Raw genomic sequence first — 25,971 nt, forward strand, 5'->3', positions numbered from 1 at the left:
GGGGGAGGGCTGTTGGAATTGCAGAAAATCTAGCTTAGGGTCTTCCCAATTCTGCTTCCTCTCTAAGCAGTGTGACCTGAGCTGAGACTATGGATGGCACCTGAGAGAATTGTCTCATCTTCCAGCCAGTGTGGAGTTGGATTCACTCACTTTTCTATGCATAAGGAACTGGTTCTTACCTTATCTTTTGCCCCAGAGTCTTGGCCAGTGCCGATCTGACAGATGTGCACTGCAGCCTATGCCCACACTGACATGGTGCCTGAGTGTCACTAATGTCTCTTAGAAGTCCCCCTCTGGTTTTCTCACTCTTATTTATGTTTTGTTTCTTGCATGTGCAGTTTTGTAAAGCAAACTCGAGGTACTGTATCTCGCAGCTCATCTGTCTCCAGCGTAAACTCACCGTGAGTCACTCTGCTATGATTTCCATCCGTGGCTCCATAATGGCTATATGCACACACCTCCCCTCCACTCCTAACTGCTCTCCCACCTGAGTCATTCGCTTCATGGGTGGCCCCAGGCCTCTCTGGCCTGGGCTGGGGATGGTGGGCACACCAAAGCCTGCTCACAGGCCCAGCTCTTTCTGAGCTCAGCATTCCGCCTTCCTATCCTGGTCTCTGTCCACTTGCCTGCTCTGTTATGTGAAGTCATTCGTGTGTCAGATGCATCTGCTTCTCTGGGTGGGCAGGGTGCTATGGGTTCAGGCCTCCTGTGGTTCCTGTGCAGCCAGGGCCTTGTGGATGGGGAAGGCAGAGAGAGTTCTCAGGGGACATTCAGGGGTTCTTCCTAGCCTCTCTTACTTGAGAGGAACATGTCCATGGTTTTCCTAGCATGAGCAGAGCTGCTAGAACTTGTGGTACATAAGCCAGGAGGGTCATGATCTCCCCTGAGCACCTCCTTCTGGAGATGTGCTTTGGAGTGGCTTGTCCCCAGGAATCTTCCCTGGAGGATGGGCCTTGGCCCTCAAGGTCAAGTGCAGTGGAGCCCTCTGGTGGCATAGCTAGATGTCCCTTTCTGTTGTCCTTGCCTGCCTCACGCACCTCTCAGCAGGAGCACAGAGCTAGCTCAGTCTTCCCGCCAGCACTGGCTGCTGCTGCTAGCTCACATGGTGAGAAAGCCTGTTGGGTCCTGACCACCTCACCCCCATGAGCGATGAGGCATGGATGCCAGTGTGGGTTGGTGCACATCAGCGCTGCTTCGACACTGTTAGCAGCCATAGTTGGCTGGCTGGCTCCATGTAGAGAACTCACAGCATGACCACAGACCTTTGAGATGTTCTGAGCCCTGTAGTTGTCCATAAGGCTTGAGTCACATGGGTGAGATGTTCTGTCTCACATGGCTAGGTTTGCACCTATACACTGGGGCCTGGACATCATGGGGGCGGCTCCTGTACGTGCCTCTTTAAGGATGTTGAGTAGAATTACAAGGCCCTGTGATGTAGGTCAGAGTAGCTTGTCTGTCATTCTCAGCTCTTGAATTGCTCAGAGGACAGGGGTGGAGTAAGAAGCCTGTGCTGGTAACACTGGGCAGAGGTCAGTGGGGTTTGTGTGTCAGAGAGAGCAAGACACAAGACCGGGGCAAGAAGAGGATGCCTGAGATTCCCACAGGGAGGAGAAGCAGTTGCATGTGTTCACATCTAACCACAGAGTACAGTGGTCCCTGCTGGATTATGGGTAGATATACACATGATAGCTGATGATAGACATGATATCTGATGATATCAAGGCCCAGAGTAGCAGACAGACTCAGAGCTATGGGCATGGGGGAGGAGTCACAGTGACTGATGTCAGTGGGCAGGCAGCCTGGCACAGCTGGTCCGTATCTTGCTCTGTGTGATAGTCATGAGAAGATCCTGCTAGCTCTATGGGGCTCTTAGCCCCATGGGCAAGCTGGCCTCTTCTGTACTCCTGGTGGTTCCTGGGGCAGAGAGCCTCATCTGGGACAAAACTGCCAGAGACTGCAGTATAGACCCATTCTGGCTTGTGTCTCAGGGCCTGAACTTCCAGCCAGCACTACACACACATCCATTGTCTGTACTGCCCACTTTCCCAACAAAAAACTATAATTCTGGCCCCAGGCAATGGCTACATCTGAATGAACCACCTCCCTTTTCAGAGGCTTCTGGATGCGAGGCCAGAGATTGACCAGCTACCAGCCCTCCCAGGGCTCCTGTGCCTGGTGGCTTTCTTCCATTGCACTCATCCAGTGTTGTTGAAAGATGGGTCCAGACAGAAGTGGCATGACTCTGTGGTCTGTTGGAGGGTACCCTGGGGAGTGTACACTTGAGGCACAGTTTTGTTGCTTTAGGTGATAGGTGGTGACTGAGGTAGTGAAGCAGCAAATGCTCCTGGGTCACCCTATCAATCCTTCCTGACCTCCCAAGTGAGGTGCAGGCACTGTGCTCTTTTGCCTTCAGACTTGCAAGGTGATGTCCAGAAGTGGCGTCTCACACTGGACCCAAACAGGATTTGCTGTCCACCTGTCTTGGACAGGCTACTTGAAAGAACAGGGTTGACCTTGTCCTTATAGGTGGTTGGCCTGGGCCTCTACAGATGCTTCTGGCCACGTGCTTTAGGGCAGATGGGGGTCTGGTCAAGGTTGGTGTCTTTTTCAGGCACTTCTTCTCTTCTTCCCTGCATGCCTGTGATCCTGATTCCATTAGTGACTTATTGCAGACCCTAAACAAGTTGTGTCTTCTTTGTAGACCCAGTAGCCTCTGCTGTGAGATGGGTACAGGGGATACTCCTGTCTTAAAGGTGGTTATAAGGGCTGGATTCAGGAGGCATGGATGGAGCCCAGAGTGCTGATGCTACTCCAAAGTTGTCCTGAAGGACAAGATTTTCCAGAGACTGGAGACAAGGGTCTAGCTGCACATGATATGGGACTTGGAGCACTTTGGTGGTCTCACTCAGCAAAGGGCCCAGAATGCAAGGGGTACCCTGAGCTGTTGGGAGGGGGGACAGGAGATGCCTGAACTAGCGAGGCTGTAGGGGAGACCCAAGCTTTCTGTAGCCTTTCAGTGCAGTCTGAGGTAGACCGCTGGCCACTCTGGGTACTGGAGTCCCAAGGGCCATGTCTCATTGTGCTACCGGTCCCACAGAGCCACGGGGAGGAAAGTACTGGTGGCCCAGGGAGACATGACTTCTGGGCTCCTGTTCACTGAACCCAGCAGCAAGCTTTCCAGTCAGGGCCAGACCACCTCTGGGAGTGGCTGAAGCTGTCTTTGCTCCCAGAGGGCCAGATGCTCACGTGGCTCTGTGTGTCCACACCTGCCTCTTCCTGAGCCTGCTTCTGGCTAGTAGCTTTCTTTCCTGGAGATGCCACAGGGAAACAGTCTGCAGAAGTAGGCACCTCTGGGCGCTCCTCCGGCCTCTCCTGGGTCATGTCTGCTCTAGTGCTAAAACAAGGGCCCCCTCCCAGGGAGCCTCCTAGGCCCCCCTCCACGGGGTCTGTACCCTTCCTCCCTCCGCCCAGGTCTGTCTGGCCTGCTGCTCATGTGTCCAGGGAGCCGTCTCCTACCTCTCCAGGGTGCCCACTCTTCCCCTGTCCTGGACGCTGGGACCTGCCTGGTGGCCTCCAGGGCCCCTCGGCAGCCCAGTGCCGTTGGTGCGCAGGGTCCTGAGGGTCCTGGACCGCGCGTGCCCCCTGCTCCCCACGCGTGCTCCCTGCTCCCCCCGCGCGTGCCCCCTGCCCCCCCGGGCGTGCCCCCTGCCCCGCGCATGCCCCCTGCTCCCCACGCGTGCTCCCTGCCCCCCCCCCCGGCGTGCCCCCTGCCCCGCGCATGCCCCCTGCTCCCCACGCGTGCTCCCTGCTCCCCCCGGGCGTGCCCCCTGACCCTGCGCGTGCCCCCTGCCCCCCCGGGCGTGCCCCCTGCTCCCCCTGCGCGTGCCCCCTGCCCCCCCGGGCGTGCCCCCTGCCCCGCGCATGCCCCCTGCTCCCCACGCGTGCTCCTTGCCCCCCCCCCGGGCGTGCCCCCTGACCCCCGCGTGCCCCCGCCCTCCCCCCCCCCCCCGCTCGTGCCCCGCCCCCCGGGCGTGTCCCCTGACCCCGCGTGCCCCGCCCCCCGGGCGTGACCCCTGACCCCGCGCGTGACCCCTGACCCCCCGCGTGCCCCGCCCCCCCGGGCGTGCCCCCTGACCCCGCGCGTGCCCCGCCCCCGCCGCCTGCCACCCGCACTGCCCCGGCGTGCGGAGGCCGGTGGGCAGCGCTGCCTCTCCCCGCAGGCAGCAGAGCGCGGCCCGCGCGCGCTCGGTGTGGGAGCAGCGGGCCAGCCAGCTGCGGCTGCAGAACCTGCGCGCCAGCTGCGAGGCGCTGTACAGCGAGCTGGACCCCGAGGAGCGGCTGCGCTTCGCCTCCGCGCGCCGCCTGCGCCCCGACATGAAGACCCACCTGGACCGGCCGCTGGTGGTGGAGCCCGGCCGGGACGGGCCCCGCGGCCCCGCGGGGAGCAGGGCCCGGCCCGACGGCCCCGAGGCCGCCGCGGACCCGGACCCGCCGCGCCGACACCACCGGCACCGGGACCGGGAAAAGGCCCCGGGGCCCGCGGCCGGCGAGCCGGACCGGGTCGACGTCTCGAAGGTGGAGGGCGCCGAGCCGGCGCCGGCGCGGGAGGAGCCGGCGCGGGAGGAGCGCCCGCGCCCGCGCCGCAAGGAGGCGGCGGGCGGCCCCGAGGCGCCGCGGGGCGAGCGGGGCCGCGGCCCGGGCCCCGACAGCGGCCGGCGCCACCACCGGCGCGGCTCCCCGGAGGAGGCCGCCGAGCGAGAGCCCCGGCGCCACCGCGCCCACCGGCACGGCCCGGACGCGGGCAAGGAGGGCGCGGCGCCCGCGGCCAAGAGCGAGCGGCGCCCGCGGCACCGCGGCCCGCGCGCCGGAGCCCGGGACGCGGAGAACGGCGAGGAGCCCGCGCGGCGGCACCGCGGGCGGCACCGCGCGCTGCCCGCGCCGGAGCCCCAGGAGCCGGGGGAGAAGGAGGCGGCCGAGAAGGAGGCGGAGAGCGCGGGAGGGGACAAGGAAGTCCGGAACCACCAGCCCAGGTATGGACACGCGGGAATGACCCGAGGTACGTGAGGGCCGGGGGACCTGAGGGCCGGAGGGGGATCTGAGGGCCGGAGGGGGATCTGAGGGCCGGAGGGGGATCTGAGGGCTGGAGGGGGATCTGAGGGCCGGAGGGGGATCTGAGGGCCGGAGGATCTGAGAGCCGGAGGGGGATCTGAGGGCCGGAGGGGGATCTGAGGGCCGGAGGGGACCTGAGGGCCGGAGGGGACCTGAGGGCCGGAGGGGGATCTGAGGGCCGGAGGGGGATCTGAGGGCCGGAGGGGGATCTGAGGGCCGGAGGGGGATCTGAGGGCCGGAGGGGGATCTGAGGGCCGGAGGGGACCTGAGGGCCTGAGGGGGATCTGAGGGCCGGAGGGGGATCTGAGGGCCGGAGGGGGATCTGAGGGCCGGAGGGGGATCTGAGGGCCGGAGGGGGACCTGAGGGCCGGGGGATCTGAGGGCCGGAGGATCTGAGGGCCGGAGGGGGATCTGAGGGCCTGAGGATCTGAGGGCCGGAGGGGGATCTGAGGGCCGGAGGGGGATCTGAGGGCCGGAGGGGACCTGAGGGCCTGAGGGGGATCTGAGGGCCGGAGGGGGATCTGAGGGCCGGAGGGGGATCTGAGGGCCGGAGGGGGATCTGAGGGCCGGAGGGGGACCTGAGGGCCGGGGGATCTGAGGGCCTGAGGATCTGAGGGCCGGAGGGGGATCTGAGAGCCGGGGAATCTGAGGGCTGGAGGGGACCTGAGGGCCGGGGGGAGGGGGGAGGGCGGACCTGAGGGCTGGAGACCTGAGTATTGTATGGGACCTGAGGGTTGAGGGGACCTGAGGGCCGGGGGGTCCTGAGGGTCATGTGGGAACTGAGGGCCGGGGGGACCTGAGGGCCGTGGTAGTGTGGAGTCCTGAGTAGGTGTGCACATGTGGATTGTGGGGACCTGGTTACATTGGGAACTGGGTAGCTGGGGATCTGGGGACCTGGTGCCTTTATATGGGAGTCGTGAAGGAAAGGAATTGGGCTGTTTGATGCTGGACCCTGATAACCTGGCTGTTAGAACAAGGTGATTCTGTTCTAACACCTGTTTCTGACACTGGCCCCTTTCTGTCTTAGTAAAATGCTCAGAGGGACACAGCAGCCGGTGAGTTCAGTGAATTTTAGCCATCAATCTAAGGCTCCCAGGGAAGGGGCTGAGAGCTTAGCTCAAAGCTGTTGTCAGCAAGTACTGGTGGCTCATACCTATAATCCTGGCTACTCAGGAGGCTGATATGTGTCTTGCAGTTTGGAGACAGCCCAAGAAAACAGTCTATGCAACTCCAGTTCACCTGCAAAAAGTTGGAACTAGAGGCATATTGTAAATGGTATAGCTTCAGCCATTAGTGAAAAGCCAAGTAAGAGGAGAGGATAAGGCCCTGAGTGCCAGCCCACACACATATCAGGACTGAGTGGCCTGAAGGGAAGGAAAATCTGGAAGTACTGTGGAAGAAGGAGGGCTGAAAAGCCTGAGGGGAGCCTGAAGAGGCTCTGGGCAGGGTGGAACAACTGAGGGGCCAGATGAGTGCAGAAAGGGACCCTAGGCCATCTACTTGCTCCCTGGCTCCAGACTGCAAGAGACATGGGGACTGAGGCCACAAGTCAACCAGGACAAGGAAGTCAGAGGATACCACTAGGACCAGCCCAACGGAGGCACTGTCTTTGTGTGCAAGGGTCTTTGCTGGGCCTGAGGCTTGGTGGTACAACAGGTCCAGATTTCTTGGGAAGTGTTGGACTCCAGACCATTTCATTCTGCATTCAGTTCTGATCCACATGTCTACTGTGATGTCAACAGTACCTGGTTCTGCCAGGGAATACAGATGAGTTAGTGCCCTGACTACCTTCTGGACAGAAAGACACAAAAGTGTACAGGGCAACAGAAGCCGGTACAAAATGACAGAGTAGCAGAAGAGATAGTTGGGGCTTTCCTTGGCCTGGGCAGAGGTAGAGGTTAAGGAGTAGGTTTGTAGACTTGACAGTTTTGGCATTGCCTCAGACTGACATTTGTTTCCTGTTTCAGGGAGTCTCACTGTGGCCTTGAGGCCAGTGGGGTGGCGAGCATGGGTCCTGTGCACACACTGCCCAGCACCTCTCTCCAGAAGGTGGAGGAACAGCCAGAGGATGTGGACAACCAGCGGAATGTCACTCGAATGGGCAGTCAACCCTCAGACCCTAGCACAACTGTGCACATCCCAGTGACATTGACAGGACCTCCTGGGGAGACTGCAGTGGCTCCCAGTGAGTATCTTCCTGTTCCAGTGGCACAGGCCCAGCTATACCATCTCTATGGCTCCATGCAACTGCTGGGGATCCAGCTTGTCTCTATGAATTGTGCTCCCAGCTGAAGAGAAAGTCCTTTGCTGTGAGCATTTGTCCCTTGGTGTCTCTTTGCCTTCTATTGACTCAGAGGCAACTGTAGGTTAAGCTCCATTTAACACACACACACACACACACACACACACACACACACACACACACACACACACACACACACACACACACACACACACACACACACACACACACACACACACACACGGCTTTCAAGTGTTTCTAGCTACTTCCAGGCTGGGTGTGAGAGGACTGAAAATACAGTGGAGAGGGCCAATCTTGCCAGAAAGACAGACCACAGATGCAAAATGACATAACCCTTTATGGTTGAACAAAAGCTGCTAAAAACTGTGGCCACGGTCTTAACTGGGACTGAGAGCTTGTAGGAGGAGAGGTAGATCTCATAGCTTTCTCCCACTTGCTTATGTGTCCTTTTCCCAAGCTGCCTTCTTTCTTTCCACATGGGGAGATAAACCTGAGGGAACAGGCAGTGAGGGCAAGGTGAACAAGCTGTGTAGTAGGCAAAGGCCTGCAAGTGACTAATGTGGCTCTCCTGTAGTAGGGAAAGTGTGTGAACGCAGAGACTCTATAGAGAAAACATTCCAGGAGGGATAGGATGGACCTCACAGAAGGCCATAAAGCACCGAGTTCAGGAGGAAATTGGCCAGCTTGATCAGGTGCCCTGCACATTATATCCCTGTTTGCAGATGTTGTTACACCATACACATTCACATACCTTTCCTTCGTGTACTTTGTCTCTCACTGGGGCCCCAACCAGGCACAGTCCCAGGTGGACCAGGACGGTGGTGGCTGTGGCTGCTCACTCACTCTTCCCTTACTCTCAGTTTCCTCAAAAGAAAGATATCCTGGTCCATTCTTGTTTCATTTTTCTTGGGCACAAGGAGTCTGTTTTTCCAGCTTCCTCTGATTCTCTCTGGATTTGCCTGGCTTTTGTTCACAAGAGACCTTTGTTCCCTCAGCCCCTCATCCTTGCTGGCAACCACTCATATTTTAACTGCTTCTAATTTTGCCTTTTCCAGAAACGACCTTTTCAGGGTGGGTCTTTCACTTAGCATATCACTTACTCCATGTCATTAAGTTGCTTCATCAGCCATTCCTTTTCAGTACTAGATTACACAGTTATACAGATGGACAAAAGTCCACTCACTTAGTGAAGGACATTGTTATTCCATTTTTGGCAATTATAAATAGATACTCATGTTCAGGTTATTTTTTTGTAGTTGTTGTTGGTTTGTTTTTGGTCCTTGGGCTTGAACTCTGTACCTGGGCGCCGTCCCTGAGCTCTTCAGCTCAAGACTAGTGCTCTACCATTTGAGCCACAGAGACACTTCTGGTTTTCTGGTAATTAATTGGAGATAAGAGTCATGGACTTTCCTGCCTGGGCTGGCTTTGAACTGTAGTCCTCAAATCTCAGCCTCCTGATTAGCTAGGATTACAGGTGTGAGCCACTGGTGCCTGGTGTGTTCAGGTTTTTTTTGTGATCTGTTTACAACTAATTTGGGAAGTGAAAACTTGAGTCTGGCATCTTAGACCACTTGGCCATGCTGACATATTCTTTTTTTTTTTTTTTTTGGCAGTCATGGGGCTTGAACTCTGGGCCGGGGTGCTATCCCTGAGCTCTTCAGCTCAAAGCAAGCACTATACTACTTGAGCCACAGCACCACTTCCGGCCTTTTCTGTTTATGTGGTACTGAGGAATTGAACCCAGGGCTTCATGCATGCGAGGCAAGCACTGTACCACTGAGCCACATTCTTACCCCTGCTGACATGTTCTATAGCTAGTTTGAGTAAACACTTGAGCGGTTGGTTATATGGTCAGATTCTCAGATTACTCCCCCCCTCCCCCTCCATCATCCGTCATGGGGCTTGAACTCTGGGCCTGGGCGCTGTTCCTCAGCTCTTTAGCTCAAGGCTAGCACTCTACCACTTGAGTCACAGCACTACTTCTGGTTTTCTGGTGGTTTATTGGAGATAAAAGTCTCACAGACTTTCCTGCTTGGGCTAGCTTTGAACCGCAATCCTCAGATCTTAGCCTCCTGAATAGCTAGGATTACAGGTGTGAGCCACCAACGCCCAGCTTATTTTTTTTTTTTTAAGAAACTGCCAATTGACGGGCTGGGAAGGTGGCTCAGTGGTAGAGCGCTTGCCTTGCATGCCTGAGGCCCTGGGTTCCATTCCTCAGCACCACATAAGCAAAAAGAAAAAAGCCAGAAGTGGTGCTGTGGCTCAAGTGGTAGAGTGCTAGCCTTGAGCTGAAGAACTGAGGGACAGCGCCCAGGCCCAGAGTTTAGGCCCCACTACAGGACCCCCCCCCCCAAAAAAAAAAATTCTTTAAAAAAAAAGAAATTGTTGATTGAGCACAAAATATTACATTTTGAATACACCAGATCATCCAGTCTTTTGTTAGTATAAAAATATGTATATTGTGAAACTATTGCTGTCTGAATGGTCAAGTAGCATAAAAATAACCCCTCCATCACCAAAAGTTGTAATTTTTAGATTACACATGGTTTCTTGTCTTCAAAGATTTTTTTTTATCATATACGTGTTGAAAAATAGTAACTTTCTGAGAACCCATAAAAATATTCCTTGGATTGTTGGAACAAACAAAACAAAACAAAATAAATTACCAATTGAACTAAAAAAAAACCAAAAAACCAAACTGCCAAACTGTCTTCCAAAATGACTGCACCATTTTACATTCCCACAGTGATACCTGAGAAGTGGGGCCGCTGACCTCATCAGGAGTGCCTTGATACTGGACATAGCACTAGTTACAGGTTCTAATGTTCTGCTGGGTTTCAGTCTTGCTTTGCATCCATCTTCCTTTCTACGCTCCTATTCTTGCATTTTGGAATTGGAATGTTTATTCAATGTCATTATATTTTGGAAGTATGTAACTTTGTTTTAATTTTTACCAGGGACTCATGGCTAAGAATTTGCTTTGGTTCTCAGAGGAAATTTTAAACTTGGGCTTTTGAATAATGATGGGACTGTTAAGACTTTGTGGACTCCTGGAGATGGAGTAAATGGATTTAGCATTTAAGATGGCTGTAGAACTTTGGGTATCAGGGTTTGAGTGTGAAATGTCCCCTAGAGAGAACAAAAAAAGAGATGAAATTTGAGACTGTAAATTTATGGCATTAAGCTTCCTGGTCTACAGAGATTCCCCCACCCCCAAATTATATATCTTCTATTTTTCTGAATCCTCAAATTTTGTATTAGTTTTAGTGTTCTCTCTTTTTACAAGTACATTATCAAAATTTCTACCCCCCCCCCATTCTCACAAATCTAGTTCTCTTTTTTCCCAAGACTTAGGCCTCTCATTATGATTTATTTGTCTGATTGCATTGACTGACACACTGTTGGGTAACACTGGAGTCAGTGGGTACCCATGCCTTGTTTGTAAGTAAGATTCTGGTTTGAGACATGTCTGGTGAAGGGATGTCTGAAACTGTGTGTAAAATCATGTTATAGTACCCAGTAATTCTGATTTTGTTAAATGTTTTTATTTGGCAGCTATGTTGAATTTTCTGAAGGTATTTTTAGCATCCACAGAGATCATATTTTTCTGTTGAATATGGAATTATATAGGCAAAAAATTCTTGATAAGGGGGCTGGAAGTTGGCTCAGTGGTAGAGTGCTTGCCTTGCATGTATGAGGCCCTGAGTTCGATTCCTCAGCACCACATAAGCAGAAAAAAGTAAGAAGTGGCTCTGTGACTCAAGTGGTAGGGTGCTAGCCTTGAGCTGAAGAGCTGAGGGACAGCGCCCAGGCCCAGAGTTCAGACCCATGACCGAATAAAAAAAAAATCTTGATAAGGAACCATTTTTGCGATCTTAGAATGAGTTCTTTATTATATTATTTTTTAAGCTGTTGGATTTTGATTAATATTTTATGTAAGACTGTTAGGATGATGTGTGTGTGTATACTGGGGCTTGAATTTATGGCCTGGGCATTGTTTCTTAGCTTTTTCTGTTCAAGACTATCATTCTGCCACTTGAACCACAGCTCCACTTCTGGCTTTATGATGGTTCATTGGAGATAAGAGTCTCAGAGACTTTAGTGCCTGGGATGGCTTTGAACTGTGATCCTTAGATCTGAGCCTCCTGAGTATCTAGAAGATTGATATTTTCTAAGTGAGGCGTTTTGATGCTGTTTTGTATTAGGGTTAAGAATTACAAGGTTTAGATGTTAATGCTGTATAGTTAGTGTAAGGTATGTTAAATAGGTAGGTTTCATTAGGTAGCCAATGAAGAGAACACCACGTGGTATTCAGGCAGGAAAAGAAGTTTATTTACCAAACTGCTGCCTTACACGATGGAGAGGCATGACCGGAAGAGTTGACCTACCTGTAACCCTAACCTTACTCCCTTACCACCCCCCCCCCCACACTTATCAAGAAGAGATGTGGCCAGGTGGGGGAAAGGTGTGGCCACACTGGATCTGGATGTAATCTCAGGGCCTGGGACCCTCCTATGGTCAGATGGGAGGCATGACCAGAGACGGCCCAGGATGTGACCTAGCAGGAGCGGGAGGTTACTGCTTCCAGATGTGTCAGTTACCTAGGTAACACAGATATTGGGCAGAAACTGATTAAGAGGTAGGGAAGTGAGGTGTCTGCACAGGGCCTGCATGGCCGGGGCAAACCACAGTTATCACTTGTATAACTTTACTATTCAATTCCTGAAAATCAGTTGTTTCAAATGAGACCTGTATTTTATATTTTACATTATATTGTATTATTTTCATAATGTTGGGGCTAGAAAACAGGAGAAAAACTTTCCTACTAAGCCATATTCTTGCCATTTTGCACCATTTTAAATATCAACAAAGTATATGTATCATGTCAACTTGAAATCTCAAGTTAATAAAATATAAATAAAGCATAATTAAACATAGAAAAGTCACAGTCTAGCACATTAGGACATAAAATCCTTAGCATCTTTTTTCATGATCACCATTAAAATAGCTGTTAATGAGCAACTTTATTGAAATTTTATGCTTTCAAAATGCCTATATATGTTTCTGAAAATCTATCAGCTGAATTGGGACTCTTGCCTGAGATTTTTTTTTTTTCCTCCACATATTATTAAAACATTGTGTTAAGGTTGTAGGACATATACATTTTTCCCACATAAACATCATCAAGAAATCCAGTAACATTGACCGATAGAAATTTTTCCTAAGTCTGGGCATTATGGAACTTAGGGTTCTGTCCTGGAAAGTTTTATTTATTTATTTTTGTCAGTCATGGGGCCTGAACCCTAGGCCTGGGCGCTGTCCCTCAGCTCTTCAGCTCAAGGCTAGCGCTTTACTACTTGGGGCCACAATGCTGCTTATGGCTTTTTCTGCTTTTATGGTGCTGAGGAATTGAACCCAGGGCCTCATGCATGCAAGGCAAGTACTCTATCACTGAGCCACCTTCCCAGCCCTGGAAAGTTTTACTTGAATGAAGAACTATTCTGTGAGATGTACATGTTACTAGTTCATGGAAAGAATTAGGATGTTTTCTGTGCTCTGGGACATTTCAAGTAGTATTAGAATTATTTGGTCTTTAAATATTTGGTAGAGGGGCTGGGAAGGTGGCTCAGTGGTAGAGTGCTTGCCTTGCATGCACGATGCCCTGGGTTCGATTCCTCAGCACCACATAAGAAAAAAGCCAGAAGTGGCGCTGTGGCTCAAGCGGTAGAGCGCTAGCCTTGAGCTGAAGAGCTGAGGGACAGCGCCCAGGCCCTGAGTTCAGGCCCCACGACCAGACCTCCCCCCCCAAAAAAAAATATATATTTGGTAGAGTTCTCTTGTGAAATGGTCTATGTGTGGTCTATTTTTCTAGGGTAGTTCTTTGGATTTTGGTCTGTTTAAATATCATAGTCTCCTGCGATAGGACATTTTCCTCAGAATTATCCACTTGATCTTATTTTCATACACTTAAGCAAAGGAGTGGCTTTAGTTTTTAATTTTAATTTTTCATTGTTATTATTAAGGTGATATGCAGAAGAGTTATAGTTACATAAGTCAGGTGATGAGTGCATGTCTTTTTGGACAGTATCACCCCTTCCCTCACTTCCTCCCAGTTTTTCCCTCCCACCCTGCACTGACAAGTTACATAGTTCATTTTCATGTCCAGTGAGTTCCATTGTTGCATTTTTCACCCTTTGTCCTTCCATTTCTGTGACTCCCCTTACACTCCCAAAGACATATAAACAAACCAGCAAAAAGAAATTGAAAAGAAAAGAAAAAGAAAAAAAAAGAAAAAAACTCCTGTTTTCATTTTCTGGAGTTCATTTTGATAAATACTATTTTTTATGATCAGATGCACATAGCCCTTATACCTTTCTGTCCTCTCTTAAGAGTGTCCTCCTTTGGTCTCACTGTATCTGAATGTTTAGAGACCTGCATAAGATATTATGCCCAGGTGTTTGGTTTGGTTTTTTTTCTCTGTAGTTTTTCTCTGGTTCAATGTTCTGTTCCTCTTGTCATTTTAAAAATCATATATATGTATATTTATTTCCCCCTTTTTCTTAAGTAGTTAGTGGTTTATATGTTTTATAAAATTTTTTAATAAAATGAAAAATAGTATCTTATTAATTCTAATATGGTTTGTTTTAAATATTTTGTCTTTATAACTTATTTCCTATTTTTTTTTTTTTTTTTTGTGCTGGTCCTGGAATGCTGTGTCTGTTTTTTTTGTTCAAGGTTGGTAGAAAAGAGTCTCATGGTCTTTCCTGTCTGGTCTAGCTCTGAACCACGGTCCTCAGATCTCCAGAGTAGCTAGGATTATAGGTGTGAGCCACCAGCTTTTTTCCAAGTTTCTTTAGTTTCACTTTGTTCCTTTTCTAACTTTTTCAGTTGTATATTTTATTTTATTGTTTAATTCTTATCATATGATTATATAAGGTTTGACTTTTCCTCTGAGTACTAATTAAAACTATACCCTATAGAGCTTACATTTGATGTCTTCATTGTAATAAAATTATAATTAAATCACATAACTTCAGCTTATATGTTCTCCAAGTCTATGCTTATAGATTCCTTGGAATCTATAGAGAATAACCTGTGGATGAGCTGTTTCCTTTTTCCTTTTGTTTCTTCTTCTTTCTTCATGTCCTGGCTGTGGTGTGTAGTGCTGTTAAAAGCTGTTCTAGGGGCTGGGAAGGTGGCTCAGTGGTAGAGCGCTTGCCTTGCATGCCTGAGGCCCTGGGTTCGATTCCTCAGCACCACATAAGCAAAAAGCAAAAAGAAAAAAGCCGGAAGTGGCACTGTGGCTCAAGTGGTAGAGTGCTAGCCTTGAGCTGAAGAGCTGAGGGACAGCGCCCAAGCCCAGAGTTCAGGCCCCACTACTGGACCCCCCCCCAAAAAAACAACAAAAAAAATCTGTTCTAAAAACTGACACCCTAGTACTATCATGCAAGACTGACTTGATTTTTCACCATTTTTTGTGTTGTCAGCTATAATTTGGCTTGTAGATTTTTTTAAATCAAGTTGAAGAAGTTCCTCCTTTCTCTTTTTCCAAGAGTTTTTTTTTAAATTATCACAGTGGTTGTTCAGTTTTGTCAAGTTATTTTCTGTATCAAGATTTTTCTTCTGCTAATTATGATTGTTTATGTGGATCAATACTATCTTGGAGAGTTATCTCTAAAGTCATGAGATTATGTTGTTCTACAGAACAATACATAGTGGCTTGTCTAGTTTGGTTATCAGAGTAATATTTGATTGATAAAATGTTTTTAATGGAATTATTCCCTCTTCTATTACCCAGAATAAATGGTGTTGGATTGGTGTTAATTTTTCTTTAAATGTTTAGTAGAATTTGCTGAGTGTGTGTGTGTGTGTGTGTGTGTGTGTGTGTGTGTGTGTGTGTGTGTGTGTGTGTGTGTGTGTGTGTGTGTGTGTGTGTGTGTGTGTGTGTGTGTGTGTGTGTGTGTGTGTGTGTGTGTGTGTGTGTGTGTGTGTGTGTGTTGGCACCATAGCTTGAACTCAGGGGTTTGTGCTTTTTCTCAGCTTTTTTGCTTATGACTAGACCTCACCAGTTGTGACATATCTCCAGTCTGCTATTTTGTGCTCCATTGAAGGTAGCAGTTTCTTAGACTCTCTTCTTGGGCTGGTTTCAAAGTGCAATTCTCAGATCTCAGCCTCCTGAGTAGTTAGGATTACAGATGTGAACCACTGGCACCTAGTTATTTGGGGAATTTTTAAATAAAATATTAGCTTCTGTGCTTATAACCCTAGCACAGAGAAAGCTGAGGCAGGAGGATTAGGACCTCAAGGCCAGTGTGGATATAGAGTTAGACCTTGTCTCAAATAATTGTAATGATACGGTTAATAGTAATATTAGTAATAATAAATAAAAATAGTGCTCCAGAACTGCAGATATTCTGGTGAGGTTGAGTTCTTCATGATAGACTCAGGAAGTTGCTGGGCCTCATGTCCTAAGAAACACTTGCTTTTGATGAATACACTCAGTTGGCTAGCCAATGATGATGAAGAGAAAGCTTTAATAGGTTTGGGGTCGTGGCTTAAGGGCTAGAATGGGTGACTAGCAAGTAATAGACTTTGAATTCAATCCCTAGTGCTGAAAAAAATATTTAACAGTTCCAAGGCTGTGTTATCTATTTGTACTGTGTGAGTTATAGTTTATGCTTTTTGAGGAAGAGTGTGTTCATTGTGTATACAGTTGTGTGCTTCCTCCTCATCCCACTGCTGTCCGCAGTCTGTAGTCACACCACTCCTGGTCACACCCTGCTGTCTGCAGTCTGTACTCACACCCCTCCTGGCCATACCCTGCTGTCTGCAGTCTGTAGTCACACCCCTCCTGGTCACACCCTGCTGTCTGCAGTCTAGTCACACCCCTCCTGGTCACACCCTGCTGTCTGCAGTCTGTACTCACACCCCTCCTGGCCATACCCTGCTGTCTGCAGTCTGTACTCACACCCCTCCTGGTCACACCCTCCGGGTCATCACTCTGTCAGTTTTGCTGAGTGTTTGTTGTTTAGATATTGGATTCTTGTTTCATTGACTCTTGCCTATTATTTTTAGGTGCTAATTTGAATTCTCCTCTTCATTATTTTCCTCTTTCTGTTTGCTTTATGGTTGCCTTGCTTCTTTTTTAAAGTTTCCTGTGGTGGGTATGGGAACTTTGGTTTTTAACTTAATGCTTTTTCCTCTTTCCTTCCTGCCTTCCTTCCTTCCTGCCTTCCTGCCTTCTTTCCTTCCTTTCTTTTTCTTTCCTTCCTTTTTTTTAATAGTTTGATATTTATTTAATCCATCACTGTAGGTAACAGTAGTCTCAGCATATTTATCAACAGTCTTGCTAACAGATGACATAAAGACAAAGTAAGCATATTTCATAAAAGAAATCTTAGTAGAAGAATAACTGTCAGGGTAGGCATTTGATTATTGCTTCTGTGGACCTAGTTCAAGGCTCTTCCTTATTGATAGTTTTAGAACGTCTAGCTATATCCACTGTACATACATGTTTTCTCAGAGACCCCAGGTATACAAAGAATTAAGAATTAATAGCTGGTGGCAGAACAATATTCAGACTTTTTTGTCAGCCGTGGGCTTGGGTGCTGTCCCTCAGCTTTTCATCTCAAGGCTAGTGCTCTCCCACTTGAGCCACCACACCACTTCCGGTTTTCTAGTGGTTTTATTGGAGATAAGAGTCTCACAGACTTTCCTGCCTGGGATGGCTTTGAACCTCCATCCTCAGATCTCAGCATCCTGAGTAGCTAGGATTACAGGCATGAGCCACCGGCGCCCGGCTTAGATATTTAAAAAAAAAAATTATTGTAAAGATACTGTACCGTGTGGTTACAGTTATGTGAGTAAGATAATGAGTACATTTCCTATACAGCATTGTTACTCCCTTCTTTGTTTTTCCCCTACTATCCCTTCCCTCCCCAGCTCCTCCATCCTCCCAAGTTGTAAAGTTGGTTTTCAACATAGTGTCTTGTACTTCTCAATTTACTCTGGGCCTGGGTGCTGTCCCTTAGCTCTTCAGCTCAAGGCTAGCACTCTACCACTCTACCACTGAACTATCTTGTATGTCTCATTGTTACAATGAATCAACCAGTATCCTTGTTTCAGCATTTTGTTATTTCCCTTCCACTCCCCAAATTAGAAAAATGTATGTACAAGATGCAGGGCACCAGCATCAAATACAGTGACAACAAGGGTTGTACCATAGGTGGAAGAACACACAAAAGAAACAGAAGAATCACATAATACATTAAAAACAACAGCAAAAAGAAAAAACCTCTTTGTGTCCATATCTTGGGGTTCATTTTGCTTAGCATCATATTGTATGGTCATATGTACATGGTCATATGCTTATCTGGTAAGATTATGTTAGATGTATACTAGTTATTGCAAATAAGGGAAACCATGTTTCTTTGGGTCTGGCTCACTTTACTTAATATAATTTTTTCCAAGTCTTTCCATTTTGTAACAAATGGGGCAGTGTCATTTTTTTTCTGATGGAGGCATAGAATTCCATTATATATATATATACACACACACACACCACATTTTCTTTATCCATTCATTTACTGAGGGACATCTGGGATGGTTCCATATCTTAGCTATGGTGAATAGTGTTGTGTGATAAGATATTTATAATCAATTTTGTAATAAAATTCCATTTTGATGTTATTTTACATGTTACTAATTATATACCCTTTCATCTCAGATTTATATAACTTCATGTTTGACTTTATAAATAAAAGGTATTTTTAATTTTAATGCAAATAGCACTACATGTTTCCTTCTTGGCACTGCTTCTAAAAATATTAAAATTTGTGCTATATTTTAATTTTTTCAGTTCTAATTAAAAATTTTCCTTTGAGTCTTCCTCTTTGAGTGGTGGGTTATTTAGAAGTATGTGGTCTATTTTAATTGGAGATTTTCCTGCTGCCTTCTATTATTGTCTCCTAGTTTGACTACTTTGTGGTTAGTAACCACACTCTGTATTATTATAGTTCTTTTAAGTTTGTTAAGGTTTGTTTTAAATCTCAGGATATGGCATAAGATATATATTCTGTGGGCATTGGACGAGAACATGTGTTCTTCTGTTGTTGGGTAGAGGCTTGCCTTGTTCCATTCTAGGCTAGTTCTGTTCTGCTGATTAGTGTTATTTAAGTGCTTATTTTCTGTCTAGATCTATCAATTGTTGAGAAAGAGATGCTCAGGTCTCTAACTATAAATGTGTGTTTATCTCTTTCATTTCAGTTGTTGCTTTATATATGTGCATTTATGTTGTATACAACAATAATGTATGGTACCTACAGTTACAGCTTCTGTGTCTTTTTAGTGGAATAATCTTATCATTGTCCCTTCTCTGGACCGTGTAATTTTCTTTCTGAATTTCATACTATCTTATTAATATATTTACTCTTGCTTTTTATTAATACTTTCATGATATATCTTTTTTATATCTGATTTTCAGCCTAGTTATATAGATATATTTGAAGAAAGTTTTACTTGAGTTTGTTTTTTTTAATCTTTTGTGGGGCTTGAACTCAGGCCTGGGCGCTGTCCCTCAGCTTTTCAGCTCAAGGCTAGTGCTCTACCATTTGAGCTACAGTGCTACCTCGGTTTTCTGGTGGTTAATTAAGAGTCTCAGGGACTTTCCTGCATGGGCTGGCTTTGAACTGTGATCCTCAGATCTCAGCCTCCTGAGTAGCTAGGATGACAGGTGTGAGCCACCGGCACTGGCTCTGAGTTGTGTTTTTAATTCGCTCTATCATCTCTGTCTTTTATTTGGCATAGAGATTTTAAGTTTAGTATAATTATTGATAGATTAGATCTTAAACTTATCCTATTTTTTTTCTGTTTGCACGGTTCTTTTTGTTTCCTTCTCCTGCCTGTCTTGGGAGTGGGAATGTAATTTGAACATAATTTAGAATTGAACATAATTTAGAATTCCATTTTCATGTATCTATAGTACATTTGAGTATACCTCTAGTATAGACTTTTTAGTGTGTGTTTTAGATATTACATTATATTTACATAATTTACCCCATTTTATATCATTGCTTTATCATCTTATGTGAAGTATAAAACTTTACCTCTCTAAACATCCCTTTTTCCTTCCCCATTTATGATACAGTAGTCTTAAATATTCTGCATACATTTAGAATTATATCAGAGGTTTTATAAATTTTACTTCAACTATTAAACATAATTTAGAAAAATAAGAGGAGAAAGTGTGTTACCTTTATTCATATTTTTCTCCTATTGTTTTTCCTTCTTTCATGATATTCTGGTATTTCTTCTTTGTTTTATAAATTTTTGTAGGGAAGACATTCTTTAGCTATCCTCTAGAATAGGTCAGAAGTTGACAGACTCTCTGAGTTTTCTTTCATTTGAGAATGTCTGGATTTTTCCTTCTTTCCTAAAGATATTTTCACTGGGTATAGATTTCTGGGTTGACAGTTCTTTTTTTTTCAGTACTTGACTCTGAGCCTTGGTGCTGTCCCTCAGCAATTCAGCTTAAGGCTAGTGTTCTACCACTTGAGCCACAGCTCCACATCCAGCCTTTTCTGCTTATGTAGTGCTGAGGAATTGAACCCAGGGCATCATGCATGCAAGGCAAGCACTCTACCACTGAGCACTTTCCCAGCCCTCACAGACTACTTTTTTGCTTGGGCTAGCCTAAGTTACAATCCCTTGATTTCTGCCTCCTAAGTAGCTAGGATTATATGCCTAAGCCACTTTGTCCAGCTACTCTTGATTTGGTATTTTGGTATGATGTCATCAGCCTATCATTCTTGTTTAAATTTTCTGTTCTGGCTCATCTGCAGTGATGCTCACCAGAGTGAGGGCTGAGTGGTGCCTCGCTGGTCTCAGGTGAGGTAGAAGAGCAGGTTTTGATTTGGCGTCCACAAAGCAATGGAAAGAGGTTTCCCATTACTGCTGGGCTAGAGTCTCAACTCTATACCAGGCTTCCGTGGCTTATCATGATCTTTTGCCTTGACAGCTGCTTGTATAATTATGTTTAATTCATGTTGGATAGTTATGTAACTTTACCTTTGCTTTATAGTTTTTTGGTTTGGAATATTTTCCTTTGCTAAGTAATTTTTATCCTTATTTTCTGTTTTCTTCTTATGGGAACTTTGTATGGATATTGAATTCCTTTTTCAGGTAAACAAACTATTTTACATTTTCCTAGACCAAGAGCAAGAGTTAAATGTAATTTTTGTGGAGCACAGAATAGAGTTTTTGGGTAGTATGCTTGCTTTCTATTTCAGAGAACTCCTCTGTTAGTACAGTGAAATACACCTTCCTTTCCTGGATTTGGGGGAAGGCTCTCCTGGTTTTGCTTCTCTGATAATTTCATGATCTTATCGCTGGCCACATAGTGCCTCTTATTTCCGGTGTCCCTCTTCCTCCTGACTCAGGGACTTTTCAAGCTTCTTCCTTGAACATACCCTGGTCAGATGATCTAGCTAAGTATTTCTCTACTAAGAGTGAAGTATTAAGGCTAAATATTTCTCGTATTGGTGGCTATATGCAGGTGCCATTCTCTACATCACCAGGACCAACCTTCTCTCCCACCACCTACTGTCCCTGCTTGGTTCTGCAGCTCTCATGTTTGTATTCTCACTTCACTTCCACGTAAATTTAAGCTCATGGCTTTCTCATCTCCAATATTCCAGAGATGTGGATGGTCAGTGGCTTATTTTTCCTTGTTGACCACATAGCTTATGGAGGTGTAGGTGACTGTCAGTGTCAGTGGACCAGCCTCTTTCTCTCTGTCCAGCGTTTTCTGAGTTTACAGTTGATAGCATATTACCTTTGTAATGTTCCTCCACCTTCTTACTCTGATGAGCCTTTCTTCACTAAGGTTTGGTCTATTAAAAATTAGTTTCAACCTTTGTCTTTCTTGATCTTCTCCTTGTGTGTTTGTTCTCTTTTTTTAAATTTTGGCTCTTAGTATTCCTTTCTTTATTATTGTTATTATTAAGTAGTTGTACAAAGAGTTTGCAATTCTTTTTTCTCTTTTTTTTTGAGGTCTGAGGGCAGGGCTAGAACTCTTAACTGCTGTTTTTGCTCATTGGCTAGTATTCTACCAATTTTGCCACACCTCCAACTCCTTGGGTTCTTCCTTTCTTTTCCTTTCTTTTTCTTTTCTTTTTTTTAGGGTTCACAATTCCGAAAGCACTAACCCAGAAAACCACTCGGATACACAGTCACATAGAAGAAAGAAGAGTTTAATGTCAGCTAGAGGCTGACAGGCGATCTCTTGAGAGTAGCAAACTGCTTTCACAGCCTTAGAGGTAGATATAGTGTTAGGAGTCCCAAGGCAGAAGAAAGGGCTGGGACAGGGAATCTTTGTAGTCACAACTGGGCCCTGGAGATACCAGACAGCCAGGGCAGGACATTCTATAGCTGGCTTGCAGCCAGGGAACACATTTTATTGCAGAGACAATATACTCTATAGCTGGTACCTTGCGATTATATGTGACTGGACTGAATATCTGGACTCCGTTTCTGACTTGGCTGTGGCCCAGCCTGGATTCTGAATGATCCAGGGTGAAGACTGTCAACCCAAAATAGGGGTGAATAAGCTTACAAATTCTGTAAGTTATGTTATGAGCCAATGCTTTTTGGTCATATGTTACTGTTTCCTTCATTCTCCCTGAGTAGTCCTTTCTTATACTTTATTATCTGTATTGTAATATTCTTTCTCCTATTAACTGATACTCATTCCATGGTATTTAGATATTTCTCTTTTCTAGTGTTTTAGAGATCTATTTCACTGAAGAATTACTTTTATACTGTGTAGTATGTTTTGAAATTCGCTTCTGTTTTAAATCTCTCTTTCAAGTTTTATTGTGATTCCTTCCTTCCTTCCTTTCTTCCTTCATTCCTTTCTTTTCTTTTTTCTTTCTTTGTTTGCCAGTCCTGGGGCTCAAACTCTGGGCTTGAGTGTGATCTCTGAGTTGTTTTTTTTTTGCTCAAGGCTAATGCTGCTTTGAGCCACAGTGCTACTTCCAGCTTTTTCTGTGATTAATTGGAGATAAGCATCTCACAGACTTTCCTGCCCTAGCTGACTTTGGACCCACAATCCTCAGATCATTGTGATTCTTACTTGATTTGTAAGTATGCTCTTAGATTTTGGAGTAGTAGAGGTTTCTTTGCATAGTGTCTTTTCCTCGAATCTGATGATTGATTCATTATTTCTTTGTATATGTCATCATTTGTTTTTCCGAGCATCATGGTTTTTTTCCCCCCTCTCCTTGTTCTTCTTAAAGAACATATTTCCTGATTTCTTTCAGTGAAATTTGATAGTGGCAAATTCTCTCATTTTGTCTGAATAATCATTATTCTGCCATTGTTTGTAGAAAGTGTTTTTCCATTGTATGAAATTCCAGCTTGTTAGTTATTTTCTCTCCTCATATTGAGACAGTTCCATTGCCCATTGCCTCTTTTGTTCTGTTGAGAAACTAGTTTTTAGTCCAAATGGTTTTTCTTTTGTAAGATTTTGTCTTCTCTCTTGCTGCATAAATAAAACCCTTTTAATTATGGAAAACTGAGTCATAAGGAAAGTAGAGACAAGTGTAATGAATCCCTGAGTCTGTCACCAATCCTTAACAGTTGTCTACGTTCACTAATCTTGTCCCAATTGCTTTTCTTTAATCATGCTGGATATAACTATGCCAGTAGCCATCTCATATCATCTGCAAATAGGGATAATTTGACTTTTTTCCCTATTTGGATCCCCCCCCCTTTTTTTTTGTCAGTCGTGGGGCCTGAACTTGGCCTGGGTGCTGTCCCTCAGATCTTTAGCTCAAGGCTAGCTCTCTACCACTTGAGCCACAGTGCCACTTCCGGCTTTTTCTATTTTTTTTTTCCTTTTTGCCAGTCCTGGGGCTTGAACTCAGGGCCTGGGCGCTGACCAAGCTGCTTTTTTGCTCAAGGCTAGCTCTCTACCACTTGAACCACAGCACCACGTCTAGCTTTTTCGGTGTATGTGGAACTGAAGAATCGAACCCAGGGCTTCGTGCATGCTAGGCAAGCACTCCACCACTAAGCCACATGGCTTTTTCTGCTTATGTGGTGTTGAGGAATCGAATGCAGGGCCTCATGCTTGCAAGGCAAACACTACCCCACTGAGCCACCTTCCCAGCCCCTTGGATCCTATTTATGTCTTTTTCTTACCTTATTGCTCTGTCTGGGAAATCCAGTTACATTGAAAAGGAGTGGAGAGAGTGGACATCCTTGTCTTTTTCCTGATTTTAGAGGAAATAGTTTTACTTTTTACCATTTAGTATAATGTTGGCTGTAGGTTTGTCTTAGATGGCTTTTATTATGTTGAGTTACATTCTTTCTATTCCTGGCTTCTCCAGAGCTTTTATCATGAATGAATATTGGATTTTTGTTGAAGGCTTTTTCTGAACCTATTTAGATGATTGTGTGATTCTTGCCATTGGCTCTGTTAATGTGATATTTCATTTATTCATTTATATATATTGAACCAGCCTTGCATCTCTAGTTTGAAATGGCTTGATTGCAGTAAATGATATTTTAAATTAATCATTGAATTCTTTTTTTTTTTTGTCAGTTCTGGATCTTGAACTCTGGGCCTGGGCGCTGTCCCTGAGCTTTTCAGCTCAAGGCTAGCACTCTACCCCTTGAGCCACAGAGCCACTTCTGGCTTTTGCTGCTTGTGTGGTACTCAGGAATCAAACCCAGGGCCTCATGCATGTGAGGCAAGCACTCTACCACTGAGCCACCTTCCCAGCCCCTCATTGAATTCTTTCAACACTTTTTTTTTTTTTTTTTTTGCCAGTTGTGGGGCTTGAACTTGGGCTTGGATGCTGTTCCTGAGCTCTTTCTTTCACTCAAGGCTCGTGCTCTACCACTTAGAGCCACAGAACTACTTCTAGTTTCTGTTGGTTAATTGGAGATAAGAGTCTCACGGACTTTCTTGCCTGGGCTAGCTTTGAACTGCAATCCTTAGCCTCCTGAGTAGCTAGGATTACAGGTATGAGCCATAGGCACCTGGCTTAGCAGGAATTTTATTGAGGAGCTTTGTGTCTATGTTCATGAAAGGGATTGGTCTATAGTTCTCTTTTTCCATTGGGCCATTGCTTGCTTTTGGGATGAGTGTACTGCTGGTTTCATGGAATGATTTTGGTTGTGATCTCTCCCTTTCTATTTTATGGAAAAATTTGAAGAGTGCTAGTATTCTTTAAAGGTCTTATAGAATTCAGCTGTGAATCCATTTGTACCTGGACTTTTCCTATTGGGAGACAGACTATTTATTACTTCTTTGATCTCATTGCTTGTTATAGGTCTGTTTAAATGTGTTATATCTTGGGTCAGTTTTGGCAGCTTATTTGCCTCTAGAAATTTATCCATTTTGTCTAGAAATTTATCCATTTTTCCAACTTATTTGCATATAGATTTTTAAATAGTCCCTTATAATCCTTTGGATTTCTTGGGTATTTGTTGTAATGTTTCCTTTGTCATCTCTAATTTTGTTGACTTGAGTCTTTTTTTTTTTTTTTTTTTTTGGTCAAATTAGCTAGGGGTCTGTCAGTCTTATTAATCTTCTTAATTTTTTCAAAGAACCAGCTTTTTGTTTATTTGATTAAATGTATAGTTTTGTTTTGTTTTGTTTTTTCAGACATGGTGCTTGAACTCTGGGCCTGGGCGCTGTCCCTGAGCTCCTTTTGCTCAAGGTGAGCACTCTACCACTTGAGCCATAGTGCTACTTCTGGCTTTTTTGAATAGTTTATTGGAGATAAGACTCATAGAATTTCGTGCCTAGGCTGGCCTTGAACTGCGATCCTCAGATTTCATCTTCCTGAGTAGCTAGGATTATAGGGGTGAGCCACAAGCACCTGGCAAACGTATAGTTGTTTTTTTTTTGTTGTTGTTGGTCGTGGGGCTTGAACTCTGGGCTTGGGTACTGTCCCTGCACTCTTCAGCTCAAGGTGAGCGCTCTTCAGCTCAAGGCGAGTGCTCTTCTGCTTAGCCACAGTACTACTACTGGTTTTCTGGTGGTTAATTGTAGATAAGAGTCTCATGGACTTTCCTGCCAAGGCTATCTTTGAACCACGATCCTCGGATCTCAGCCTCCTGAGTAGCTAGGATTACAGGTATGAACCACTGGTGCCTGGTGTGTAGTTTTTTTGTCTGTAATTTATTGATTTCTGCCCTGATTTTTATTCTTTCTATCTAGTAGTTTGGGGTTTGGTTTGTTTCTGTTTTTTTCTAGAAGTTGTAATAGCATCATAAGGTTGTTTGCTTGAGAGTTTTCTGTTCTCTTTATATAGGTACTTAGACCTATGAACTTTCCTTTTAATGCTGCTTTTGCTTTATCTCAGAGGTTCTGGTAGGATGTGATTTCATTTTTATTTGTTTACAGGAACATTTTAATTTCTCCCTTTATTTCTTCAGTGACCCAGCTGTTAATTAACAGTGTGTTATTCAGTCTCCATTGAGTATTTTCTGTAGTATCTTTTGCTGTTGAAATAAATTGTTGTAGTTTAATTCCATTGTGATCAGATAGGATACTGTTACTTTGTATTTGCTCAGGCTTGTTGTATGTC

At 45.7% G+C, this 25,971-nt stretch overlaps 1 protein-coding gene across 4 annotated transcripts in view; it reads left to right on the forward strand.

Moving 5' to 3' along the window:
• Cacna1b (calcium voltage-gated channel subunit alpha1 B) overlaps positions 1 to 25,971 on the forward strand; it is a 170,185-nt gene that overhangs the window by 72,932 nt on the left and 71,282 nt on the right. For 3 of the 4 annotated variants that reach the window (XM_070015201.1, XM_070015198.1, XM_070015200.1), the window contains 3 exons: positions 339 to 401; positions 4,221 to 5,030; positions 7,077 to 7,294. In XM_070015201.1, the coding sequence (XP_069871302.1) occupies positions 339 to 401; positions 4,221 to 5,030; positions 7,077 to 7,294 (1,091 nt within the window). The remainder of the gene's footprint in view (positions 1 to 338; positions 402 to 4,220; positions 5,031 to 7,076; positions 7,295 to 25,971) is intronic. The other variant, XM_070015199.1, reaches the window with a different exon arrangement.

The sequence above is a fragment of the Dipodomys merriami genome, unplaced genomic scaffold (assembly GCF_024711535.1).
Source record: "Dipodomys merriami isolate MVZ:Mamm:240054 unplaced genomic scaffold, mDipMer1.0.p SCAF_11, whole genome shotgun sequence".
In the NCBI taxonomy this organism is placed as follows: Eukaryota; Metazoa; Chordata; class Mammalia; order Rodentia; family Heteromyidae; genus Dipodomys; species Dipodomys merriami.